Source organism: Dioscorea cayenensis, chromosome 12 (genome assembly GCF_009730915.1).
Source record: "Dioscorea cayenensis subsp. rotundata cultivar TDr96_F1 chromosome 12, TDr96_F1_v2_PseudoChromosome.rev07_lg8_w22 25.fasta, whole genome shotgun sequence".
NCBI lineage: Eukaryota > Viridiplantae > Streptophyta > Magnoliopsida > Dioscoreales > Dioscoreaceae > Dioscorea > Dioscorea cayenensis.
Window position 1 is genome coordinate 21,170,955 of NC_052482.1, and position 24,893 is coordinate 21,195,847.

At 34.1% G+C, this 24,893-nt stretch overlaps 7 protein-coding genes across 15 annotated transcripts; 5 read left to right on the forward strand and 2 right to left on the reverse strand.

Annotated features, from left to right (window-relative positions):
- The first annotated feature begins 2,477 nt into the window (after window positions 1-2,477).
- On the forward strand, window positions 2,478-3,205 carry LOC120273618 (histone H2B.3-like). The gene has a single exon (XM_039280281.1). It carries the CDS (start codon window positions 2,566-2,568, stop codon window positions 3,025-3,027), a length of 462 nt encoding a protein of 153 aa, XP_039136215.1. The 5' UTR covers window positions 2,478-2,565; the 3' UTR covers window positions 3,028-3,205.
- A 119-nt stretch (window positions 3,206-3,324) lies between these two features.
- Window positions 3,325-6,101, forward strand: LOC120273622 (organelle RRM domain-containing protein 6, chloroplastic-like). 4 transcript variants are annotated; one of them, XM_039280289.1, is made up of 4 exons: window positions 3,325-3,635; window positions 4,462-4,530; window positions 4,666-4,772; window positions 5,856-6,101. In XM_039280289.1, the coding sequence occupies exons 1-4, from the start codon at window positions 3,563-3,565 to the stop codon at window positions 5,919-5,921; spliced, it is 315 nt and encodes a 104-aa protein (XP_039136223.1). In that variant the 5' UTR covers window positions 3,325-3,562; the 3' UTR covers window positions 5,922-6,101. The 4 variants fall into 4 exon arrangements, with proteins under 4 accessions (XP_039136223.1, XP_039136222.1, XP_039136224.1 ...); XM_039280288.1 differs by having other exon boundaries at window positions 3,325-3,460; XM_039280290.1 differs by lacking the exon at window positions 5,856-6,101 and adding an exon at window positions 5,468-5,848 and having other exon boundaries at window positions 3,325-3,460.
- Window positions 6,102-6,306: 205 nt separating this feature from the next.
- On the reverse strand, window positions 6,307-10,065 carry LOC120273620 (histone H2A-like). Of its 3 annotated transcripts, none has more exons than XM_039280284.1 (3): window positions 9,856-10,062; window positions 6,849-6,923; window positions 6,307-6,766 (listed from the first exon to the last, which is right to left on the reverse strand). In XM_039280284.1, exons 1-3 carry the CDS (start codon window positions 9,988-9,990, stop codon window positions 6,527-6,529), a joined length of 450 nt encoding a protein of 149 aa, XP_039136218.1. In that variant the 5' UTR covers window positions 9,991-10,062; the 3' UTR covers window positions 6,307-6,526. The 3 variants fall into 3 exon arrangements, with proteins under 3 accessions (XP_039136218.1, XP_039136219.1, XP_039136220.1); XM_039280285.1 differs by having other exon boundaries at window positions 6,849-6,895; window positions 9,828-10,062; XM_039280286.1 differs by lacking the exons at window positions 6,307-6,766; window positions 6,849-6,923 and adding an exon at window positions 9,255-9,698 and having other exon boundaries at window positions 9,781-10,065.
- On the forward strand, window positions 6,930-9,082 carry LOC120273624 (organelle RRM domain-containing protein 6, chloroplastic-like). The gene is made up of 4 exons (XM_039280292.1): window positions 6,930-7,201; window positions 7,386-7,454; window positions 7,585-7,691; window positions 8,788-9,082. The coding sequence occupies exons 1-4, from the start codon at window positions 7,192-7,194 to the stop codon at window positions 8,851-8,853; spliced, it is 252 nt and encodes an 83-aa protein (XP_039136226.1). The 5' UTR covers window positions 6,930-7,191; the 3' UTR covers window positions 8,854-9,082.
- Window positions 10,066-14,450: 4,385 nt separating the features above from the next.
- Window positions 14,451-18,415, forward strand: LOC120273616. Of its 4 annotated transcripts, none has more exons than XM_039280279.1 (5): window positions 14,451-14,671; window positions 15,633-16,173; window positions 16,870-17,149; window positions 17,223-17,262; window positions 18,087-18,415. In XM_039280279.1, exons 1-3 carry the CDS (start codon window positions 14,658-14,660, stop codon window positions 17,146-17,148), a joined length of 834 nt encoding a protein of 277 aa, XP_039136213.1. In that variant the 5' UTR covers window positions 14,451-14,657; the 3' UTR covers window position 17,149; window positions 17,223-17,262; window positions 18,087-18,415. The 4 variants fall into 4 exon arrangements, with proteins under 4 accessions (XP_039136213.1, XP_039136212.1, XP_039136214.1 ...); XM_039280278.1 differs by lacking the exon at window positions 18,087-18,415 and adding an exon at window positions 17,354-17,647; XM_039280280.1 differs by lacking the exon at window positions 18,087-18,415 and having other exon boundaries at window positions 14,451-14,911; window positions 17,223-17,647.
- Window positions 17,787-22,347, reverse strand: LOC120273614 (arginine biosynthesis bifunctional protein ArgJ, chloroplastic). The gene is given in 18 exon segments (XM_039280274.1): window positions 17,787-17,985; window positions 18,063-18,133; window positions 18,444-18,589; window positions 18,688-18,765; window positions 18,882-18,944; window positions 19,478-19,600; window positions 19,689-19,775; window positions 19,849-19,929; window positions 20,102-20,171; window positions 20,326-20,384; window positions 20,503-20,571; window positions 20,648-20,698; window positions 20,826-20,870; window positions 21,051-21,124; window positions 21,579-21,660; window positions 21,662-21,703; window positions 22,015-22,146; window positions 22,232-22,347. Coding segments are annotated over 18 exon segments (1,419 nt in total). The 5' UTR covers window positions 22,295-22,347; the 3' UTR covers window positions 17,787-17,902.
- A 155-nt stretch (window positions 22,348-22,502) lies between these two features.
- On the forward strand, window positions 22,503-23,685 carry LOC120273320 (putative pentatricopeptide repeat-containing protein At1g02420). Its single transcript, XM_039279943.1, has 2 exons — window positions 22,503-23,012; window positions 23,080-23,685. Exons 1-2 carry the CDS (start codon window positions 22,503-22,505, stop codon window positions 23,683-23,685), a joined length of 1,116 nt encoding a protein of 371 aa, XP_039135877.1.
- Window positions 23,686-24,893: the final 1,208 nt, after the last annotated feature.

The following is a 24,893-nucleotide window of genomic DNA, read 5'->3' on the forward strand; positions in this document are numbered from 1 at the left end:
CAAAAAGAACTTTATACGGATTCATATCAAAAATATAGTATTTTTTTCATTGATGCAATAGTCCAACGCTTCTGCTATATTGCGTGCGACTCTCAAACGCAAAGACCACTCCATGGTCTTCTTATTAGTAGGTGTAAGAACAATCAAAAAATCATTTAATATCTTAAAACATGATGGAATGAAGATACATGGAAATTCGTAGAAAATGCATATGAAACTTGTCATTATTAATTTCAGGAAATAAAATTGATTACCATAAAAGAAACATATTTAAATTTATGAAATGCAAATGAAATTGAAGCACATCAGGCATACACCTGATGTAATATGTATTAATTTATACTGTACAAGTGGCCGGGTTTTACTAAATCAATTAAGGGGCATTCAATTGATATGCTATTATTTAGTATTATATCACAAGTCAATACAATACTATTCAAAGTTAGTATTTTATTTATTTATAGTGATACCACAGGATTTGAAAGGTTGATTTACCAAAATAGCACAAATGGCATCAAAATAGGAGTAATAAAAGTCATAGATTTATATCAACAATGAATCAAATATATAAACCATAAATGAAACACTAATTAATAATCAAAATTTGTGAAAAGTACACTAAATTAACACACTAATATTAGGATGCAATTTTCCAAAACCATGGATTTTTATTGACTTTTTTATACTCAATTGTTTGTTTTGCAGATTGTCAAGCTCCAATAGAACCTCCATTTGAGCCTCAAAACTAAGCCTCTTAAATGCGCTCTTATGACTTATCTTGGTCACGTAATATTCAAATTAATAAACAAATAAATAAGTGTGAACCAAGTTATGTGTGTTGTTTTAAGTTAATGATAATTATTTTTATTTAATGTGTTGTTTGATTTATATCATTTTTTTCCAGAGTTTTTTTTTTCAATAACCATTGCTTTTATTTAAAAAAATTTATACACCAAACTTAACCAAACTAATAATATAGGAGCATATCAATAATTCATAAGTTAGGATATATGTCCATCTTTAGAAGATGACCGTTATGGTAAATTATTTGTTCTCTATACTAAAACGAGCTGGAGATTAGATATTTCAATTGGTCTCCGTGTTTGTTGTAACTAAGCTGTCTAATTTTAAAATTTTTTCACACATTTTAATGGTTGAAATTGTTTTTTTTTTGCACTCTCAATGTAAATATAAACCATATAAGTTTATTTTTTTAATCTATATGAAAATTTCTATATAATTATAATATTTAGATAAAAAATTAAATAGCAAAAAATTATATTTTAACAAGATATCAGAAAACCCAAATATTGAATATATGGACACAGAGATACAATTCAAAATTTATATTTTGACCTTTTATGGTACAAATATTTTAATATTTTTTAATAATACATGTATAGTAATGATTTAAAAACTGGACCGGTTCAACTGGTTCAACCGGGAACCGGCCGGTAAACCGGTCCGATTAGTGATATAAACTACAAAAGAATTGGACCGGCCGGTTCAACCGGTGAACCGGTTGGACCGGACCGGTTAATTTATTGATTTAATTTATTTTATAATTTAAAACTTATATCAAATTAATAAACTCATTAATTCCGTCTAGATTTAAAAAAAAACAAAAAAGTCAAAAAAATAAAATAAAAAACAAGATGCCTAAAAATATCAATATATTATAATTTATTATCATTAATTTATTATGATTAACTTATAATTTTACATTAATCAATAATTAAAATCATTAAAAGTTAAAGTGTTAAACCAAATATTTGAATGATTTGGTTTTAATTTTTTAATCATTATTGTTGTTGTATACTTGTAGATTTATATTTTATTTAATTTTTTATTTTTCAATATTTGTTGTATAGTTGTATCCTTGTATATTTGTATTTTAAAAATTTTAATTTTATGTAAAGTTAAAGCTTTATGACTTTATAAAGGTAATTTAAATTTGCAATATGTAATTTTATATCTTTTTTATTATTTTTTATTTATTATTGAAATTATTTTTTACTTATTTTTAATGTTTTCTTAATTTTTAAATATTTATTTATTTAAAAAAATTAAATCCGGTTGAACCGGTTCAACCGGAACCGGTTCGACAATCGGTCCGGTTATTAAAACATTGATGTATAGTATAAAAATGAATCTTTCACATAAAATATATTTAAAAATCATAAATTAAGCATTTATATAAAAAAAAAAATTTACAAACAGGCACATTATAAAAAAAACACAAATTAAAATTTAAAATTTAAAAATGATTAATTAGAAATGTAACCAAACTACATGATTCAAATGGGCTTGTAGTAAGAAGCACACCCAATCCCCCCTTTTATCTCATCAGTCAATCTCATCCATCCATCCAAAAAATACATCAACGGCCCAAATTCGGCAGCTCATCAATCCGTCGTGAAGTTTTGCAACCAATCACGTCTCTCCTCCTTTCCTATATAAAACCATCTCCGCTTCTCGTTTTCTCGATCACGATCTCGTTCTCGTTCTTGTTCCTCACCCGAGTTCCAAAACCCTCGACGTCGAGTTTTCGATCTCCGATCAGCGATGGCGCCCAAGGCCGAGAAGAAGCCCGCGGAGAAGAAGCCGGCCGCTGAGAAGCCCGCGGAGGAAAAGGAGAAGAAGTCCGTCGCCGAGAAAGCTCCTGCTGAGAAGAAGCCCAAGGCCGGGAAGCGTCTCCCATCCAAGGACGCCGCATCTGGAGAGAAGAAGAAGAAGAAGATGAAGAAGGGGAGCGAGACCTACAAGATCTACATCTTCAAGGTTCTCAAGCAGGTCCACCCTGATATCGGGATCTCCAGCAAGGCTATGGGTATCATGAACTCCTTCATCAACGATATCTTCGAGAAGCTCGCTCAGGAGGCATCTCGCTTGGCTCGCTACAACAAGAAGCCGACCATCACGTCCCGGGAGATCCAGACCTCTGTTCGTCTTGTTCTTCCTGGAGAGCTCGCCAAGCATGCCGTGTCGGAGGGTACCAAGGCTGTCACCAAGTTCACCAGTTCTTGAAGCAGCTACGCGATGGTTGTGCGGCCATCGGTTTGGTGTGATCTGGTCTCTTTAGCGTTTGCCTTCATTTAGGGTTTCGAATCAATGAATTCTAGGGTTTCGATCTTTGATGTATGATACTCCCTTGTAGATAGGGAACCAACGTCGCTTGATTCTGCAATATATTTTGACTTTTTAATTCTCTTGTTTGGATTGGATTGATTGTGGGCATCGTTTAAAGTAACATTGTTCCTCGGTTTGTTATACCGTTCACTAGAAAAAAGCTATCTGCTTTTCTTTATCCCAAGTGTTGTTCTGATTCCAGGTATAGCGTTTGAAAGAGGGCTTTGAAGGATGTGGGTTCCGGTTCTTGGTAGGCAGATCTCTTGTGCCTCTTTGGATAGAGCCGCACATTTTCTTCAGAGGAGGTTTACTTCTGAGATATTTGTTAGCAGTAATAATTCTTTAGCCATTTTTCTATTTGATTCTTGATTTCTTTTAGATCTTATTCTGGTTGTTCATCTTGCTTTATTCTAATGGAAAAGTTCTTGTTTTGATGAGATTGAAATCAAAGAGCGATGTTATGCTGATTCGATTATTGATTTTCAGTTGTTCTGATCTCGTGGATGGTATGATTTATTTGTTAGGGTTATTGTATTATACTATGATGAGTTTGAGAAGTTATGCCTTCTCTGGATCTTTTTCTTGTTGATTCCTGACTTTTTTCTTCTAGTTTTGTTAGCATGTAACGTTTTCATGTAAATTATGAGGTTTGGGAATGAAATTACATGGTTCGTTAAGTGAAGTGTTAGTGGTTTCTTGTTGGTTGTCCTCATCTTTTGAATGTTGCGGGTTATTTTGTGAGTTGTCATATGTATTCCTAATGGTGATGAATTTGGGAAGGCATTCTTGAGCTTTTCTTTGTTGTGATTTTTTGAGATCTAGTTTTGGTTTGTTAACTTGTGGCTTTATTCTATAACAAGGATGAGTTTTGATGAGAATGAAATCAAACTGTTACATTAGTGAAGTGTCCAGTTGTTTGCAGTCTATGAATTTTTGCTTTCGTTGTCTTTTTTATTCTTGCTGGATCTAGTTTTTGTTTGTTTATTATTTTGTTATAATTTTCGGTAAAATTATGAATTTTGACATAGATTAAAGCAAACAGTTCTGTTAGTGGAGTGTTCACGGATTTGCAGTTGTATTTCCTGATCTTTTGAATGACATGAATTTTATCTTGGGGTAGTCATATCACTCTGTTGATGAATTTGAGTAAACATCCTCTTGCCTTGGCTCTTTTCTGGTTTGATTACTTTTAGATTTAGTTTTTTTTTTAATCTTAAAAGATGAATTTAATTTGAGTTGTTGCAATAACGAAATCAAATTGTGCTTGTAGTAAAGTAGAAAGTGATTTGCTATTGGATTTTGTGGTCTTTGAGTGCCATGAGTTTTGTCCAGGGTTGTCATATTACATTACTGATGGAGAATTTAAGAAGGCATTCTCACCATTTGGTGACATCAAGGAAGGTATTCCACATTTCCACATGTTTAAGATTTTTGAAGTGGTCTAAGTGTTTTTTATCATATAATTGATGTCTTGTTGAGTTGAGTTTGTAAGCCATCATCTCTGAGTAACTTTTGTATGTATATTTTTATCTTCAGTTAGGCTTATTAGGGATGATACAACAAAGAGGCCTAAGGGATATGGTTTCATTGCATATGCTTCTCAAGCTGAAGCAATGAGAGCAGTGGAGGCCATGGATGGACGGGTATGGCTTCTCTATAGAATTGTCCTATTGTTTCTTGTGGTGATTTGATTTTTTTGTTTATTTGAAGAATTTTCTTACTCTGCAAATACTATTTTGAATCGTCAATGGCCAGGCATAATGAATTTAGCAGTAGTTCCTGCACCCTTTTTGATTATAGCTTGCATTACATGGAATTTTAGATCACCATATGCTTCTGTTGTCTGTTAATTCTAATCAACAAATGTAGTTTATAAAGGTAAGATTTTCTAAATGGTTCTGAAGCATTCTTGAATTGTTGTGATTCCAGTCTCTTATATTAAAAATTGCACTAGAACTACAATTCAGGAATGTTTCAGAAGATGTTATAGGATTTTTGGATGCATTTGCTTCTCTACTTCTATGACAAGTCCATGGATAGTTGTACTGCTGCTGGCAGTCCCATCATTATTATTTTTTTTCAAGTGAGCATGCACACAAGACATTTTTGTTATGGTTCTTGTGTTTTTCTTATAGTGCATCCATACAAACAAACCGAAACATGCAATTATTGTTATGTTTTTTTCCTCTAATAAAATGATTTAAATGTAATCTGGCTTCATGATATTTATTACATTATAATAGGTCTAGTAAAGAACCTAATATGGGCAACTCCCACTGTAGAATGGATTGTGAACTGGGTTAATTGCTGATTTGTTGGGTTTATTTTATTTTACCAGTTAATTACATAGTTATGAGGAATTGATGGCCTTATTGTTTTCATGGGGAGGTTGCTGTTGGCTTCGTTTGCTAGTGCTTTAATCATCTTTGTTGTTCTGATATGGTATCATTTCACATACTAGTTTCTTAAATGTATATATTTTATAATTCATTAGCATACTTGTTTGGCACGTAATTTTTATCAGGGGAGCATTATATTTACTTATAGATAAAGGTCTTTGTTCATATGTTTGATCTCAGACATTTGGTGAAGAACAAATTAATCTAAGCATATGTTTTTGATTTGTTTTGAATATGCAGATATTGTTCTTATGTTTGATTTCAAACAATTGATGGATAATAAATTAATCTATAAGCTTATATGTTTGATGTGTTTTGAATTTGCAGATATTTGGTGGAAGACTGATTTTTGTGGAGCTCGCCAAGCCTAACCAACCATCGTCCAAGTCATAATTCGTCCTTGGATTATCCTTTCGTTTCTTAAAACACTGCTCGATATAAATTTATCCAAGCAGTTTTCCAGGTTTAAAGGTGTCGATGGTGTTTTCTAGACAATTTCTGGCTGGTCCTTTGTTTGTTGTTCTTGATAGAACTTCATCTATAAACAAACAACCAAGTTGCTTACAAACTAAACCCATCATATACGTACATATTGTTCAAGATGAGCAATAATTATCCTGCTATAACTCATCAGTATGTGTGTGGTTATTTTTTAGACAGTAACTGAGGTCAATTTGTTTAATTAAGCAATGAAAATTCACTGGCAGCACATAAACACCAAAAACATAAATTTGAGAGATGAAAAGCTCAAAGCAAGATAGATTAAAAAAAGCAAAACTAATGCATTCCATTTTCCTTCCAATGATTTCCATCATTCATCATCTCATTCACCAAACAACCACTTACTTACATACAGACCCACACAGTAAACAACTTCGAAGACACAATCAAAATTCAAAAGAAGTCATTTTTAAAATTAAAACCATAAAAACACTGACTGAACACTAAAGTACTACTACAAATACTAGAACTAGTACTACTTGTATCTCTCTTTCCATCTATGCCTTCTTTGGTGACTTCCCAGCCTTTGACGGAGACTTGGCCTCCTTCCCGGGCCTATCCGTCTTCTTCGGCAGCAACACTGGATTAATATTCGGCAACACCCCACCATGCGCGATCGTCACTCCAGCAAGAAGTTTTCCCAACTCCTCATCATTCCTAATGGCCAGCAACACATGCCTTGGTATTATCCTATTCTTCTTGTTATCCCTCGCCGCATTCCCTGCCAGCTCTAACACCTACACCCTCCAAATCCATCAGATCCAATCCAAAAAATACCCTAAATTGATCATCAAAATGAAATGAAAAACAAAACAATACCTCAGCGGCAAGGTATTCAAGAACAGCAGCAAGATAAACAGGAGCACCAGTGCCCACACGTTGCGCATATCGGCCCTTCTTCAAGAACCGGCCGATACTTTATGAAGTGAAGTGTCCAGTTGTTTGCAGTCTATGAATTTTTGCTTTCGTTGTCTTTTTTATTCTTGCTGGATCTAGTTTTTGTTTGTTTATTATTTTGTTATAATTTTCGGTAAAATTATGAATTTTGACATAGATTAAAGCAAACAGTTCTGTTAGTGGAGTGTTCACGGATTTGCAGTTGTATTTCCTGATCTTTTGAATGACATGAATTTTATCTTGGGGTAGTCATATCACTCTGTTGATGAATTTGAGTAAACATCCTCTTGCCTTGGCTCTTTTCTGGTTCGAATACTTTTAGATTTAGTTTTTTTTTAATCTTAAAAGATGAATTTAATTTGAGTTGTTGCAATAACGAGATCAAATTGTGCTTGTAGTTAAGTTTAAGTGATTTGCTGTTGGATTTTGTGGTCTTTGAGTGCCATGAGTTTTGTCCAGGGTTGTCACATTACATTACCGATGGAGAATTTAAGAAGGCATTCTCACCATTTGGTGACATCAAGGAAGGTATTCCTCATTTCCACATGTTTAAGATTTTTGAAGTGGTCTAAATGCTTTTTATCATATAATTGATGTCTTGTTGAGTTTGTAAGGCATCATCTCTGAGTAACTTTTGTATGTATATTTTTATCTTCAGTTAGGCTTATTAGGGATGGTACAACAAAGAGGCCTAAGGGATATGGTTTCATTGCATATGCTTCTCAAGCTGAAGCAATGAGAGCAGTGGAGGCCATGGATGGACGGGTATGGCTTCTCTATAGAATTGTCCTATTGTTTCTTGTAGTGATTTGATTTTTTTGTTTATTTGAAGAATTTTCTTTACTCTGCAAATACTATTTTGAATCGTCACTGGCCAGGCATAATGAATTTAGCAGTAGTTCCTGCACCCTTTTTGATTATAGCTTGCATTACATGGAATTTTAGATCACCATATGCTTCTGTTGTCTGTTAATTCTAATCAACAAATATAGTTTATAAAGGTAAGATTTTCTAAATGGTTCTGAAGCATTCTTGAATTGTTGTGATTCCAGTCTCTTATATTAAAAATTGCACTAGAACTACAATTCAGGAATGTTTCAGAAGATGTTATAGGATTTTTGGATGCATTTGCTTCTCTACTTCTATGACAAGTCCATGGATAGTTGTACTGCTGCTGGCAGTCCCATCATTATTATTTTTTTTCAAGTGAGCATGCACACAAGACATTTTTGTTATGGTTCTTGTGTTTTTCTTATAGTGCATCCATACAAACAAACCGAAACATGCAATTATTGTTATGTTTTTTTCCTCTAATAAAATGATTTAAATGTAATCTGGCTTCATGATATTTATTACATTATGATAGGTCTAGTTAAGAACCTAATATGGGCAACTCCCACTGTAGAATGGATTGTGAACTGGGTTAAAAGATGATTTAATTGCTGATTTGTTGGGTTTATTTTATTTTACCAGTTAATTACATAGTTATGAGGAATTGATGGCCTTATTGTTTTCATGGGGAGGTTGCTGTTGGCTTCGTTTGCTAGTGCTTTAATCATCTTTGTTGTTCTGGTATGGTATCATTTCACATACTAGTTTCTGAAATGTATATATTTTATAATTTATTAACATACTTGTTTGGCAAGTAATTTTTATCAGGGGAGCATTATATTTACTTATAGATAAAGGTCTTTGTTCTTATGTTTGATCTCAGACATTTGGTGAAAAACAAATTAATCTAAGCATATATCTTTGATTTGTTTTGAATATGCAGATATTGTTCTTATGTTTGATTTCAAACAATTGATGAATAATAAATTAATCTATGAGCTTATATGTTTGATGTGTTTTGAATTTGCAGATATTTGGTGGAAGACTGATTTTTGTGGAGCTCGCCAAGCCTAACCAACCATCGTCCAAGTCATAATTCATCCTTGGATTATCCTTTCGTTTCTTAAAACACTGCTCGATATAAATTTATCCAAGCAGTTATCCAGGTTTAGAGGTGTTGATGGTGTTTTCTAGACAATTTCTGGCTTGGTCCTTTGTTTGTTGTTCTTGATAGAACTTTATTATGTTATCATTGCTTAATAGAACTTCATCTATAAACAAACAAACAAGTCGCTTTCAAACTAAATCCACCATCATATACATATATATTGTTCAAGATGAGCAATAATTATCCTGCTATAAGACATAAGTGTGTGTGGATATTTTTTAGACAGTAATTGAGGTCAATTTGTTTAATTAAGCAATGAAAATTCACTGTCAGCACATGAACACTAGAAAATAAATTTGAGAGATGAAAAGCTCAGAGTACTACTTGTATGATCCAATGATCTCCCAAATTCATCATCTCATTCACCAAACAACCACTTACTTACATACAGACCCACACAGTAAACAACTTCGAAGACACAATCAAAATTCAAAAGAAGTCATTTTTAAAATTAAAACCATAAAAACACTGACTGAACACTAAAGTACTACTACAAATACTAGAACTAGTACTACTTGTATCTCTCTTTCCATCTATGCCTTCTTTGGTGACTTCCCAGCCTTTGACGGAGACTTGGCCTCCTTCCCGGGCCTATCCGTCTTCTTCGGCAGCAACACTGGATTAATATTCGGCAACACCCCACCATGCGCGATCGTCACTCCAGCAAGAAGTTTTCCCAACTCCTCATCATTCCTAATGGCCAGCAACACATGCCTTGGTATTATCCTATTCTTCTTGTTATCCCTCGCCGCATTCCCTGCCAGCTCTAACACCTACACCCTCCAAATCCATCAGATCCAATCCAAAAAATACCCTAAATTGATCATCAAAATGAAATGAAAAACAAAACAATACCTCAGCGGCAAGGTATTCAAGAACAGCAGCAAGATAAACAGGAGCACCAGTGCCCACACGTTGCGCATATCGGCCCTTCTTCAAGAACCGGCCGATACGGCCGACGGGAAACTGGAGACCGGCCTTGACTGACCGTGAAACAGGCTTCTTCTTCGGACCTCCTCCTTTACGTCCTCCGGCTCCCTTCTTGATCTTGCCACCAGTCTCCATTGTCACCGGCGATGATAAAGCTCGCACTTTGATTTCCGATGAATCGATGATTCGTCTCGATGGAATTCGAAGCCCGGGTCGAGCTTTACTTATAAAGCTCTTTGGCGGGCTTTGAAATCCTAAAGTTTTTGTTTTGACCGTTGGATTGGTCCCCAGATCAACGGCTCATGAGTCTTGAACTGCGATCCTCGTGATTTTATTTCTAGCCAATCAGAAGAAGTCTTTTGCTTGTGACATAATCGTATGCTGACCGTTCGATTAGCCACGTCATCGATCACGGTTTATTGGCCTCCTCCAATCACAATCTTCTCTTTTTGTTTGTACAAGTGATAATTTGTTTTTTTTTGTTGGTCATGACTTATGAGTTAGACTTTATATATATATATATATATATTTAAGGATGTGGTATTTTTTTAATAAAATATTTAAAAAATTAAAAACTAAAAGAGGCCTCCTTCCCTCTCGCAGCCATCTAAACCCATTGATCTCATAAGTCTTATTTCCTCCTCTAAGTAGGGGCCTCATTTTTTTAATTTTACTCTTTATTTAATTTTAAAAATTATATTTTTTTAAGTAGGTTTTATTTGTTTATTTTAACTAATTTATATTGATAAAAAAAAATCGATTAAAATTAGTCAGTAATCAAAATTATATATATATAAATTTGTATTAAGCTTTCAAAATTACTCTTATTTAAAACTCCATTAATGTTTGGCTCTTTCCCTTACAATTCCCCAAAAATATCTCTATACTCATTTTTTCCAATTTTAAATTTTTTTCAAAGAAAATTTTAACTTGAAAATTTGGTTCCGTCTTTGTTTTATTGAGAACATCAGACATGTTCCAAATGATATTGAAAAAATGTTTTGACTATCGTAAAAGTGAAAAACATTTATTACTAATCGTAAAAGTAACAAAATTTGGTTTATTGTTTCATAGATTTAATGAAAAGTATAGTTAAACGTGATTTATTAGAAGTTGTACAAATACATTAATTATAAATAAAAAATTTGGAAAAAAAATATTTAATGCTTCACAAATTTTATAAAATAAACATGTAAAAAAGATTTTAAAAAACTTCTATAATTGGACAACTAAAAGGGAATAAAAAGAAATGAGACGAGTAAAATTAACTGAATTGCTTACAAACAGGAGCATATGCATAGTCCTAAGAAATAAAAATTATAGTAAAAAAAGAAAAAAAAACTTTAATTCTTTGGTTCATTTTATTATATTTTTATTAAATTAATATTATTTTTAACCATTTTGTAATATTTTAAAAGACTAGTATTTTAGAGTGGAAGGGTAGTTGAGCAGCCATTGTGATTTAACTTCAATTATGTGATTGTATATTTTTGTACTTTGGTTTCACACTTATCACTAAAACTTACTCTCTTAAGTTTTGCTTACTTGTCTATTTTAATTAAATCACACCAATTAAGAAAGTTAGTTAAAATTAATTAATAATCTAAAAGTTATAAAAAATACATTAACTTTTAAGGCTACTCTTATTTAAAATATGTTTCAAAAAATGTGTAATTGAGTGCAACTTATTGAAAGTTGTAGAAGTACAAAATATTTTGAAAAAAATTGAAAAAATAATATTTATGATTTATCAAATTTTAAATGGACTATAAAATTCTAGTGCTTTATAAAATTTTAAATGGGCCTAAACCCCGAAAATAGTCTTTCAAGAGTCCAATACTTCTAGATCTGGAGATAGAGGCACAGTGACCGATGATGCGCATTTGTATAGCAAGAGATCAAGAGCACATAACTAAATGAGTTTTTTGTGGAAATATGCTTGCTCATCTATTGCCTATTTGTTAATGTACCGCTAAACTTAAGAAAATCACTTACTTACATGTGCTTGTATGTGTTATTGTCTTGTTTTTATTTCTTCTAAATTTCTTTTCCTGAGTCCAATCGAATAAAATCACATTATATTAAGAAGATCATATATTGGTACATTAAGAGTAAGTTTTTTCTCCGTAAGTGAACAACATCATATAACTTTGCAAATCTTACACATTACAAAATTTCAACTATATTTGTATCATATACACCATTAGGTTGGAATACATGCATGCAGAAATACACAAATGATACATGTGAGGATTACAAAAATCAAATAAAACAAAGTGGGGTAGAACAAAGAATAAATATATTATTTGAATTATATAGAAACACAAAAATACAGCAAGTAACTAACATTCTTGCAAAAATACACTATGAAGTTCATACCAACGTTGCAGGAAATAGACTTTGGCTATTAGTGTAATACTAAAAGAATACACCATTTTAGGAGATTTCCATAAAAAGAACACAATTCATCAATGAACAGTAAAGAGAAAATTACATCAACAATAAGATTTCAGAACCACAAACACAATTAATCAAGAAAAATACATTCCCATGTGGTTGCTACCAGCAATCTAACGCTTGCCGGAATATGCTTTTTGCACTGTTGTGATTTTTTAGGTTACTGAACTCTGTGAAGAAAAGGGGAAGAAGAAGAAGGGGAATAAGCCATGATGTGGCATCTGATATGAGAAAAAAATGCACATGGATAGTTGCTAATGTGGCAGCTTCCACGGGTGAAAATGATGTGGATTATGGGTGTCCACGCATGCAGTCTGCGCGTCCACGTCATTAGTTTCTCGCATGAATACCCCAATAGCCTCACCGGCACAACTAAATTAAATGTTAGTGCTTACTTTAATACATTTTAATGTTGGTGATTAAATTGAAATATAAGTAAAGGTTAATACTCAACCAAGAAAATCACCCAAAATTTATTATTACTTGTAACAATGACAGATTTTGAAATAATTTGATGTGTCATGGAGGTAAAATATTGCAACAGATGTATATATTTTTCTCCTTTTATTCTATAATATTGTTTAGTTTACAATAATGATTTTGCATTATAATTGTTGTTAGTTATTGATAATTCTTATTCTCGGCATATATGATTATGATAATGTGGTCCACATTTTTTATTTTATTTTATTTTATTTTGGGTTACTATCAAGGGATAGCCATGGCAAACCTACTTGTTGCAATGGACAAAAGCCATGTAAAAGCATTAATTGTTTTGGAAAACAACTTTTTTGTTTTTTTACAAAAGAGAATAATCTTGAAAAAGAAAGTTATTTTTTATAACAATGAAATATTAAATTCAAATAGCTTTAATACATTTGACATAGTAAAACTTAAAAAATAAAAAATAATAAAGGAGGAAAAATTTTGCATTCAATCTTAAAGTTGTTTGGTTTCTTTTATTATATTTATTTTATTTTTTATATCATTTTACAGGTTCCTTGTGAAATTAAAGGAAGCTGGTAAAAAGGTGTAGAAATTTATAACTTATTATTATTATTTTTTTATAAAAATTTGATTATATATATATATTTACATTTCCTTTTCATTGATTGAAATTGTAAATTTCTATATTTTCTCAATTTTCTTTTCTTTCTTACGAAATAAAAACAATATATAAATCTATATTTTGCTTATATTTTAATGGTTTATTCGTTTTTATTTTAAATAATTGTAATATAATCTAAGTCTATATTTAGACACACTTTAGTATGAATATTTTCTAACTTTTATTAAAGCGGAGTTTAATAAAACATTATAAATCCAAAAAATTTCAAATAAACCTTTGTGATAATTTATTATATTTATATATAGTCCACAAATTTTTTATATGAAGATGCTTTCTGGGGTTTGTTAGATCACCACCTAACAGCCTTGGCTCCCCCATTCTTTATGGTCACTATCTAAATCCCAACCCCTCCAGTCATTTTCAATCTCTTTCTTTATATTTTTTATTTACAAATTTTCACAAATGTTCTATTCGTTTCTTTTTAGTTGTCACATTTAACTAATTCACATCAATTAAGAAAAAATGATTAAAATTAATTGATTATCTATATTTTATAAAAAAAAATCATTATTTTCCAAAATTACCCCTATTTAAAACTCCAAAGAATATAATTTAATACTTAATTAATTTTGATTTATTAAAAATTGTACAAGTATATTAAATTAAAAAAGTAAATTTAGAAAAAATTATTTAATATTGTACAAAATTTCTAATGTGACAAATAAATAGTAACATAGAAGAGTTTTAAAATGTTACAAGTAAGAAGGAGTAATGTTTAGTAAACAAAGAAATATATATATATATATATATATATTTTCTTGTACAACTTGAATAATCATTTTTTTCTGGAATTATACCACCCAATGAAATTTAAAATTTGCGCACTTATTAGTTATTACTTGTACGCATATGTGGCTCTTTTTTATAGATATATATATATATATATAAATCACAAACGATGCATGCCCCAGTCCTACGTGTCGGTTACCTTGCCCTAATCCAACTGCCACTTGTCCGTCACTTTAACCGGTTGACCTGCTCTTCTCTCTATATTTATACGCACACCGGCGCCATTTTCCCCGATCTCGGCCTTTTTCGTTTGATGAGCTAATTCGATCTCGCAGGGCGACGAAGACCTCGATCTAGGGTTTGGCATTCTCTTCAGAGAGCATCGCATCGAGACGATGCTCTTGAGCCTTGTGGAGCTCCTCCACCGCTCCGCTGTCATGATCCCCTCTTCGCGCTATTGTTCTCATCGTCTCAAACCGCTCGAGAAATGGAGTCGTCGTGGTAATCTTAGTAGCTGATGTTTTGCTTTTGATCATGGCGGTCCTTTCTTTCTAGGGTTTCTTCTTTTTCGTATTCACTCTGTTTTGTGAACGATCGATCGTTTGGGATACCAAAAATTTTGAAGTGTTTTCATATCGTATATCATCTCATCTATCTGGCGTTTGGTTGAGAGATCTGAGTCTTTTTCTTTGGATTTGCTTCATTTGTGCGTCTTTTGGAGATTGTGCAGCTGCAGCGCTGGTATGGTTCCTTGAACCCTTGTTTGCTTGTATTATTCTCTAGTTAAGTGCTTTTGTGGGTTTGGTGTTACTTGGATTAGCTTCTTTGCGGAAATTTATCAATTTTTGTTCTTATCCGAATTATATATACTTGCGTGGGCCATTGACACCGGGCCTCTTGCTTTGCATATGGTGTTTGTTTTGGTAGGACATGAGGGTTAAAGTGAGGGTAAACATGATTGTTGTGGGGAAAAAAATATACTTGTGGTGTTCTGTTGCAACGAGTGGAACTGTGGAAGTACTAGTTCATGAATCCTTTTCAAAAATCAGTCTGTAATTTTGAGGAATTAATTCAGCACGTTAATAGTTTGTTTCTCACAGATGTATTATTTATTGTATGAATCCAGTGGAAGCCATGCAAACTAAAATAAATTTTAAATTTTTAAAAAAATAAAAGAATCAAAGACGTGGATGGTAATTCCTCCTGGTTGCTAAGAGTTGAGCCTTTATTTTAATGGCATCACAGAGAGGAAATTGTTTTGATGTTTTTTTTTCATTTTTTTGGGTTCTGTATGACTTTGTATAGAATAGTTCCCCTTTATGTATTTTTCACTCTATGAATCAGACGGCCTATTATTTGTTGTAAGTGTTTACTGTCTAGTAATGGCCTGCTGACTTTTATTTCATGTCCATCAATTGTACTTAATGTAGCTTCTTTTTTTCTGATTTAAATGCTCTGGCAGTGTTCACCATCAACACAGCTCGATGGATTGTGCCCCTCCTGGGATCTCTATACATTCTGGAAATGTCTTCTGTGACTTCAATTTTCATCACCTTATTGGTAGGAACCCAGTTGTGGCACAGAAATGTTGGAATAGTAAGAATGATGAATTGTTAGCTAAGCATGCATCATGTGACATCCTGGGTGTTTCATCAAAGATTGGTGATGAATTGGTAACTCGAGAACTTGGGAAAAAATTTCATAAAATGCTGCAAGTTAATGACTCTTCTGAGGATATATTATCTGATGATTCACCTTCAAATCGGGAAGAAAGTTGCAGTTCATCTGGAACCAGAATCTTTCAAGATATAGATGAATCTACTACCTTTGATGCAAAAGTCGGAAAAGTTTTGAATAAATCAGTGACATTTCCGATTTCCAATAAGGTGCAGTCTTACCCTGAACCCATTAAAAGAGAGGATGGATTGCCTGGCAAGTTGTGTGACATACCAAATTCTTCTTTCTGTGAGAGTCATGTGTATGGGCGTTCTATGTCTCTATCAGTAAGATGCTATTCTCTAATTTTATTTATAATCTATGTGATTTATCAAGTTTCTAATGCTCTAGTACAATTTTCTGATTTTGTTGATTTTCATCCAATTTTCTGATTTTGGATGTGCTGAAAATTAATTTTAGATTCACCATATATACACTGCTTTCCATTCTTGATACTGGGCAGCTTCTGGCTAATCAGGTGCTCATTCTCATTTTTTTCTTTTTCCCTTTATTTTAAAACACTTGACCTTTTTTCTTGAAGCAATACTTAACAGTACCTGCTAATCTATTTTGTTCAGTAATCTGTTGTATTAGGCTATTAGCTACAATTTCGTTTGCAAGTTTTAATTCATATCTGAATTCCATATTAAACATGATTTAGGGGTACTTGGTGACCTGATGATGGACATTTGACAGCAATGATATTCTGGCTGAGTATTCTGGCTATTTCTTTTATAACATGTTTTGTGTATTTTAATTTTCAAAGCAGTAGGCTTCTAATCTTCCTTGGGATTTATAGCAATAAGATTTCTCAGTTAATCATCCTTCCAGCCAGCATTATGGGAGGGAAGGTTAGTACCAATTTCATTCTAAATAATCCTACATTAGTATTGTTACCCTCATAGATTTAAGTAATTGTCGCAGATTCTTTCATGCTTAGAACAATAGCGTTTAGGTAATTTGAGGTTAGTCCATTTTCGCAGCCATCATCCAAACTTGTATCTGCCATGAAAGGAGGCCGTGAGCGGAGCGGGATCTCACAGGCGGTGAAGCTGCATGTGAAATGGGCACCTGAAGTCTATGATCCGCCAGTCACCTCCATGTCACACTCAGTGAAGAGCCACCGGCAACAATGCCCTAAAGCGCGAAAAAGGGACCAACACAAGCACAAACACAAGGGCAAGTCATCTCGTAGCAATGCTAAAGAAAAGAAATACACCAGAAGAACCTTTCTTGCAACAAGAGAGATCCTCTCAAAATAAGGTTTGTGTTTCTTATATCTTCCTTGTTTATGAATCTCTGAACTCAGATGATTGATATTCATATATATTTTCAGGCTGCGAGAGACTGATGATGATAAATTGGTGGATTACTCGGTCAGTATCCAAAACCCAACCCTTCTGTTCTTACATACATATGCTTATATGTGTGTGTAGATAAATAATCAGTAACTTATGGCTGCAATAGGATTGCTATTGAATCATTATTACTGTTTTGTCGTGGAGAGTTGTTGATTATCTTCGTTACCATGTTTCAACAAACAACAATGTCGACAATGTTGATAGTGATAGCTCAACCGTGCCCATTTGCTCAATGACTATGCGGTATAGATCCAGACCAATAAAAATTGGGATTCATGATTTGGATATATCTAACTATCATGCCCAAGTTTATCTTATATTTTGGTGCTAGTTGGGTGGGTTGTTGGAAAGCTATATGTCTCTTCTACTACTTAATAATGAAAAGTGCATCTCATGGTAATTGTCACGCTTCTCCTGTCCTTTTTGGCAATTGTAATTATTTACTTGAGAACAATACATATTAATTTTAATATATATATCATTAAGTTCAGTATATATTTACTAATGTAAAAATTTATCATTATTAACCAAACCAGGTATAAATGAGAAGTTCAATGATGATTTATTAAAAATAAATTATTTTACATAACTAAAAAGGAAATATTGTTCAGGGATGGTTCTTTCCAACTAAGGTGAATGTTTATTTAATCTCCACCTACGTTGTGTATTCTGCGTTTATTTTTACATAATCATAACTTAAATCACAGCCCCATGCCTTGCTGCTTCCCTCACCTTCACCTGTTTAAAATAGAGCATATGTGAGTGGGTATGAGCAGATTCAAGTCAGGTTCTACATTGAATTGCATATTTCTTACCAATGGATATATGGATTTCAACAGTGCCATGTGTCTGTCCGGCTTGCCGGAGATACTCACTGGCGGCAGTCCTGGAAAGTTTAGGAGAAAACATTATCATGTGAACCGCAAAGCCGAATGCCAAAGCTTAAAGGCTTCAGCTAATAATATAATTTTCGACGTTCTTCCCAGCAATCGGAAAGCTGCTGTAATGTGGAAAAGCAGTACATAGACACTTTGAGGCTATGAACTGAGCTTACCAATCAGTTAAGGATGTCTATATGGTGATATGGAATCAATTCAGTAGAATGATGCTTTCAGGAGCAGATAATTTGCAATTTAAGCCCAAGAGGATTTTAAAATGAGTGCAGGATTTTTTTTTTAAATACAATTTATGCAAACCTGTCAAAAGGAAGTGGCTGGCCTTTGTTCATAAGTTGAATATTTCCGAGCAATATCTGAAGCTCATTGGGGTTGAACTCAACACCTGCATAACCAGCAGCACATGCGATCCTTCCCCAATTTGGATCTCTGCCATATACGGCAGCCTACAAAAAGTCCATAAAGCTACAAGTCTTAACTCTGCATTAAGAAATCTAAACCATTTTGTACACAAAACAAACATAAAAATCTTCTAAACAAATACCTTAACAAGTGAAGAAGATGCCACTGAACGTGCAATTTTTGCTGCTTTTGTTTCATCATTTGCACCAGTTACACTAACCTGAAAATCATATTCTTATCAATATATATATATATATATATATATAGTATGTATGGAAGTATCTTATGATGCTTGATTTTAATAAAATTGAAACATATCTAATCCAATTATGAAACCTCAATCAAGCATGTTGCTCCTTCACCATCCCATGCTACTGATTTTGCAAGGCCTTGCATTACCTGGAGAACATGGAAATGAATTGGAGATTGCTTAGCAAACAATTTCATAATATTTAGGTGGATAAGATCAAGTTAAATAAGTGGGCAACAAGACGTAAAGGTAGTGGTCAATAAAACCTTCCGATGGCAAATAAACATTGCGTGACAGAGCATATGGGTCACAGAATTATGCCTTTGGAAATGAACAAATCAGAGAATAAGATCATAATAGAGACATTTCAAAGGGATGGATCTAAACCCCGCCGTAGAACTGACCTCTCTGTTTGCTTCTAATTATTGTTTCTAACTAAACTAAGCTTGCTAAGTAACACATGAACACATGCACATGAAACACATGTAAGCTCAAACAGAAATATTATATGAATCTTTGAGGTAACATTGGTTAGAAAAAGAATATTAGACCTGATGTATTCAACCATGAAACACATCAGTGGACTTGGTTTGTTGTATTGCTTCTCCAATAAGGCATTTGACAAGAATTGGACAAGAACTTTAAGAACTGAGAAAACGAAAGAATATATGATAAAACTCACAGCATCAAGGCAGGCTTGAAGTTGATGAGACTCATGATTACTGAGGGAAGAAATCTTCTTTGATCCAGATACTCCACTTGCTAAAGCAATAATGGTATCATTGGTGCTTGTATCTCCATCTACCTTTCAGAATAACATAAAGACCATAGTGAGGTTGAAAGGCTTTTAAAATTTATGTTCGTCATGAGGAAAAGTTGCCTTTGTTGCTCACTGTGATTTGATTGAAACTTCGGTTTACAGATATTCGCACCATTTCTCTCCACACTTCGCTTGCAACCAGAGCATCAGTGGTTATCACCTACACAGATCAGCATAAGCAGTAGCATAAAAGTTATCTGTAGGCAAAAACAGAGGAAATAGTTATGACATACTCCAAGCATTGTTGCCATGTTTGGGTGTATCATTCCCGAACCTTTCGCCATTCCTCCAACCCGGATGGTTGCTCCTCCAACCTTCTCCATCCAATTGATAATTAGAGACAGTCAAGCAAACATGCAGTATAAAGATTAGATAGAAAGGAGTCAAGTAACTAGTGATAGTTTTCAAAGTATAAGGTAACTTAAATAAGATCTTATGATACAACAAGTATTTTAACATTCACAAATAGAAGAAAATGATTCATACCTCGGCTTCAATGGCTATACTCTTGCTCACAAGATCAGTGGTGGTGATGGCAATTGCTGCAGAATCTGCTCTGCAGCAATTCACAAGGAACATTTTTTTTTTTTTTAAATGATATCATTTTCATACATGCTAGTGGATAAACAATATAATGTTTCCAGCAAGTTTAAAATAATAAGATATGCTTCCTATATTGAACCATGAAGACTGAAGGCGAGAAAACATACCCTTCTACTGTCGATGATAGTGATCCAATGAGTTTGGGAAGGGCTTTAAGAAGAGCTTCCTGTAACTCACAAGAAAGTGTATTAGTACAAACAAAAACTAGAGAGCTTGAAGCAAAAACAGTTTGTAATTAGAGTATATATAGGCCAAACAATAAGGTCAAACACCAGTTACTTCACCTTCTTTATTCGTTGCCCAATGACACCAGTGGATTCAATCAAGACTCTATCTGATCTTAAATCAAGAAGCTGCCAAATTACGAACACAGAAAAGGCGCAACGGTCAGTAAATTTCATAGAGTTAAAGGAAAGTAAGGTTCTCAACCTCAGCTAAAGCGTTGGCACAATCTATTGTGTCCTGGTAACCAGCATCACCCTGTGAAAAATAGAGACATGGCATGGGCAATCAAGACTTTCCACATTGCATAACGAATCAGATCATATAGGTCTCCCAATTAAACCGTGCTCAAAATGAAGAGAAAAGTCTTTACTCATGCACTTACCGTAGCAGCGTTTGCTTGACCGGCATTAATTAGCACTGCACGTGCCTAAAAAAAGTTCACAAACTTAAGTTTAGACATGAGGTTGTGTGGTTTACCATTTGAAGCTAATTCAGTAATAACAGTGAAAAAACACTTTGCAACAACCAGTTTTTGAAATGGAAGGCAGAACGAAGAAGAAGATCATCTGACTAAACAGTTTACAAGCACAAATTAAAGCCCACAAACCGTCGATGAATTTTCAAGCAAACGTTTGCAGTAGATAACTGGTGCAGCCGCTACAATGTTGGTGGTAAATGTACCTGAAACAAAGAAACATGACAAGCTTAAAAGTAAACTTCAGCAACTCACAACTGATTCATTATATAGATATGTTAAAAGCAACACAGGCGCATATCCAGTGAAAAAAAAAGTCAGCCAAAAAACTCCAAATTTTGTACAGGGTAACATTCACTTTGACAGCAGTTTCATCCATACCATACAAGACTGGACATGCTTGTGCAATGAGATCTAATACACCTTATTACTCATTCACGGATACGTCGTCCAAGGGACAATTCCAATGATTAACAAAACAACAAAGCAGAAGTTCGAAATGAAATGTGTTTTTTCTTCTTCTTGTTTTTTAAATTAACACCTGTGTAAGGAATCAATAGGAAAATAAATGCAAAGTGCTTAAATGAAGATGAACAATTTTTTGTTAAGGCAGGAAACAAAACACAAGAAGGATAAACCCTGAAGAAAGAAAATACTTGCCTGCAGCAACTGCATCTACATCACAAGCCACAAGAGCTAAATCCGGCTTCTCCCCTACGGCGCGTAGTCCACCATAAATTCCCTGCAGCTTTAAATCCTTTCGCAGCAGTAACACCCCCAGGTATCTACTAAGTTGGAGTTGGCATTAAGGAATAGTTTAAATACATAGAGTGATAATATAAATAAACACACTAATTGCTCCTAGCATCACACTGATTCTACGCCAATCACAGAACCATAATTCCTTCTCTAAGTTTAAGTACAGAGTACATCTACTGAACTGCATAAATGCTAGCAGACTTTCTATCAATGCAAAACCATTTAAATACACACTTCGTTTTCCAATCCATTGTTCTTCAGGAACTACTACAGCACTTTTAACAGTAAATCGAATCAAAGAACAAATTTGATTGAAAATAAGGAAGTAGAAATCCACCTGCTTCCACGGTCCATCAGGAAGGAGGATTGGAGCTGCAGGAATATACCTGGGCGGCGACAAATCCACATCCGCACAAACCACTCTCGAAACCCTAACCCAACTTTTTGAACCTCTAGACGATCTCCCCAGCTGAAAAGTGAAATCAAAATCATTAAAAAAAAAAAAAAATCAAATCAAATCATCCAAAGAATGAAACAAGGGATCAAGGTACCACCACTCCATTGTTCGATCTCTCCAGAGATCGAAGAAAGAGGGAATGGTTCAACGAGATCGCCATCGGAGGAACCTCGACAATGGTTTCAATGGAGAATAGCAAGAGCTCACACTCCCCGCCGCCATCAAGACTTTCATCAAAACCCTTCGCGGGTTCCAAACAAAACGGATCCGGATCCGGATTCGGATCCAAACCCACATCCGACTCCGAATCCGCTATCTATATATAAATATATATATATAAAGATACGTCTTTAATAACGGATCTTCAAATGAGACCCGTTTTGCTCCCGCGAACCCGGCTTTCAAACCTTCGCTCGTTGTTGAAGAACCTTGCGAAAAACCCTAGAGATTCGAACTCCCTCATTGCCATTGATGCTCTGCTACCTCGAAGAAAGCTCCTCGATTCCTCCTCATCTCTCCTTCTCCTCCGTGCTTTCTCCGCATCTCGCAAGCTCACCAGGGCCAGAACCCTCATCTCCGATCTCAAGAACAAGGGAACCATACCAAATCTATTCCTTTTCACCACCGTCCTCCAATGCCTGCTCCCCGACGCGCCGATCAGAGATGTAGATTCCTTTTGGAGAGAAATCTCCGGCGGATCCTCCAACGCTTCAGAGTTCATCATCCAGCTCTCTCAGCTCAGCAAGGATCCGCAGGAGATTGATCTGGTCTTCCGGCGGGTCTCCTCTACCCGTTTCGATCTGAGCCGCGAGGCGTACGTTGCGTTGATTGGTTCTATATGCGGGAGAAACGAGCAAAATCCGAGCTTGGCTCAAGAAGTTCTGAAGGAGATGGACGAGAAGGGATTCGAAGTCGATAGCTCGACCTACTTTCGCTGTGTTCCAGAGTTTCTGTAGAACTGGGGATGTCTTTGGAGCTGATTCTGTTCTTCGTGGTTTGGTTGCCAAAGGAGATTACGAGCTGGATGTTTCCATTTATGGGAATTTCATGCATGGATTGTGTGTATCTGGGAAGCTTAAGGAAGCCCGGAAACTGTTCGACAAATTGCTTAAGAGAGATCATAGTGGACTTCGGGCTCATAAAGTTCCCAATTTGAAGATGGGGAGGCGTGTTATTTTCCAGTTAAAACCTTCTAACATGATGTCGAAGGACGATGTATTCGGAGCTTACTTTCAAGCTCTTTGCAATACTGACAAATTGGAGCAAGTTCAGAGCTTGGCTATGGAAGCAATGGAGAATAATGTTGTGCTTGAGAGCCATGCTTATCGATCATTTGTTCGAGCTCTCTTTCGGGCAAACAGAGTTGAGGATGCTTTCAAGTTGTTGGAGAAGAAGAAGATTGGAGGATTTGTTTCTTATGGTGATATTGCTAGTGAAGTGATAGAAAGGTTGTGTGAAATGCATAGATTAGATGAAGCTCATGAGCTTTTACTTGAGATGAAGAACAGAGGATTTGCTCCAAGTAATCAGAGTTTTAAATTGTTTTCTTGAAGAGCATTTGAGAGAAAGTAGAGTGGGAAAAGCCATGAGGTTTTTTGAAGAGATGAAAGGTAGCTTCAATGCTTGCACTTGTGGTGTGATGGTTTGTGGATTTGTCTCCAATGGAGATATTCAAATGGCATTGTCTATCATGGAGGAAATGGTGAGAAAGAAGATGGCTTTGAGTTTTGATTCTTATAATGCCATTGTTAGAGGTTTATGCAAATGTGGAAGGTTTGAAGAAGCAGAGGAGTATGTGAATAGAATGGTTGAAAATGGGGTCTTGGTTTCTTACTCTGCATGGGAGTCATTGATTGATTGGATGATCATGCAAGCTTGCAGAAACTCTGATTGATAGTAAAAATTATGTCCTATATTGCATCTTTTTTGAGAGATTTCTTGTAAAATATTAATGGAAATGTAGTCACAGACAAGGGCAGTGATGTGGAACTGTTTTTATTGTATTTGATGTCTTGGATAAATTTAGAGAAAATTCATGTGTATTTTTCCATGCATTTTATTCTTTGGCATTTAAAAATAAAAATTTTAGAATTTGTCAAATGACTCTGACAATCATGTGTATTCACTTATATCACTTCTATGTGATATGTAGCCAACTTCAAAACAACCATTTCATGTCATTTGTATTATTTGACTAACTAATATAAAGATGAATTAATTTTAATAAAAAGTATTTTATTCTGAAATAATGTAAACAAAAGTTCACTTTAATATATGTGGCGTCTGACTACCTTGTGACTAGTCCCCCCTCCATAGTTCCTGTTTGCTTCTCCATTTTAGTTGTATGTAACCATATTTCGATTTCCAATGAAACAATGGTTTTTATATACATACAATACAAAGTTGTACAATTGTAGTCTATGATATATCATTTTGATTCATAGGGTCTGTTTGATACGCAAGATTTTGAGGGACAGCATAGGACAACTTTCTATTGTTATGCGTTTGATTTACAAATAAAACGAGAGTACAACACAAACTACTCAATCGGTACAACACAACTTTTAAATTTTTTTTTACCTCTAAAACTACGGTACAAAAATTTTTATGTAGTAGAGGACAACTTATGACAAAATTGTCTCTATTTAAAATTAAAATTTACATACTCATTAAAAAGTGATTTATTTTGTTTTATTTATCTTTTTAAAAGTTAGTTGTTTATTTATCTATTTATTTATCTATTTAAAATTTTATTTATT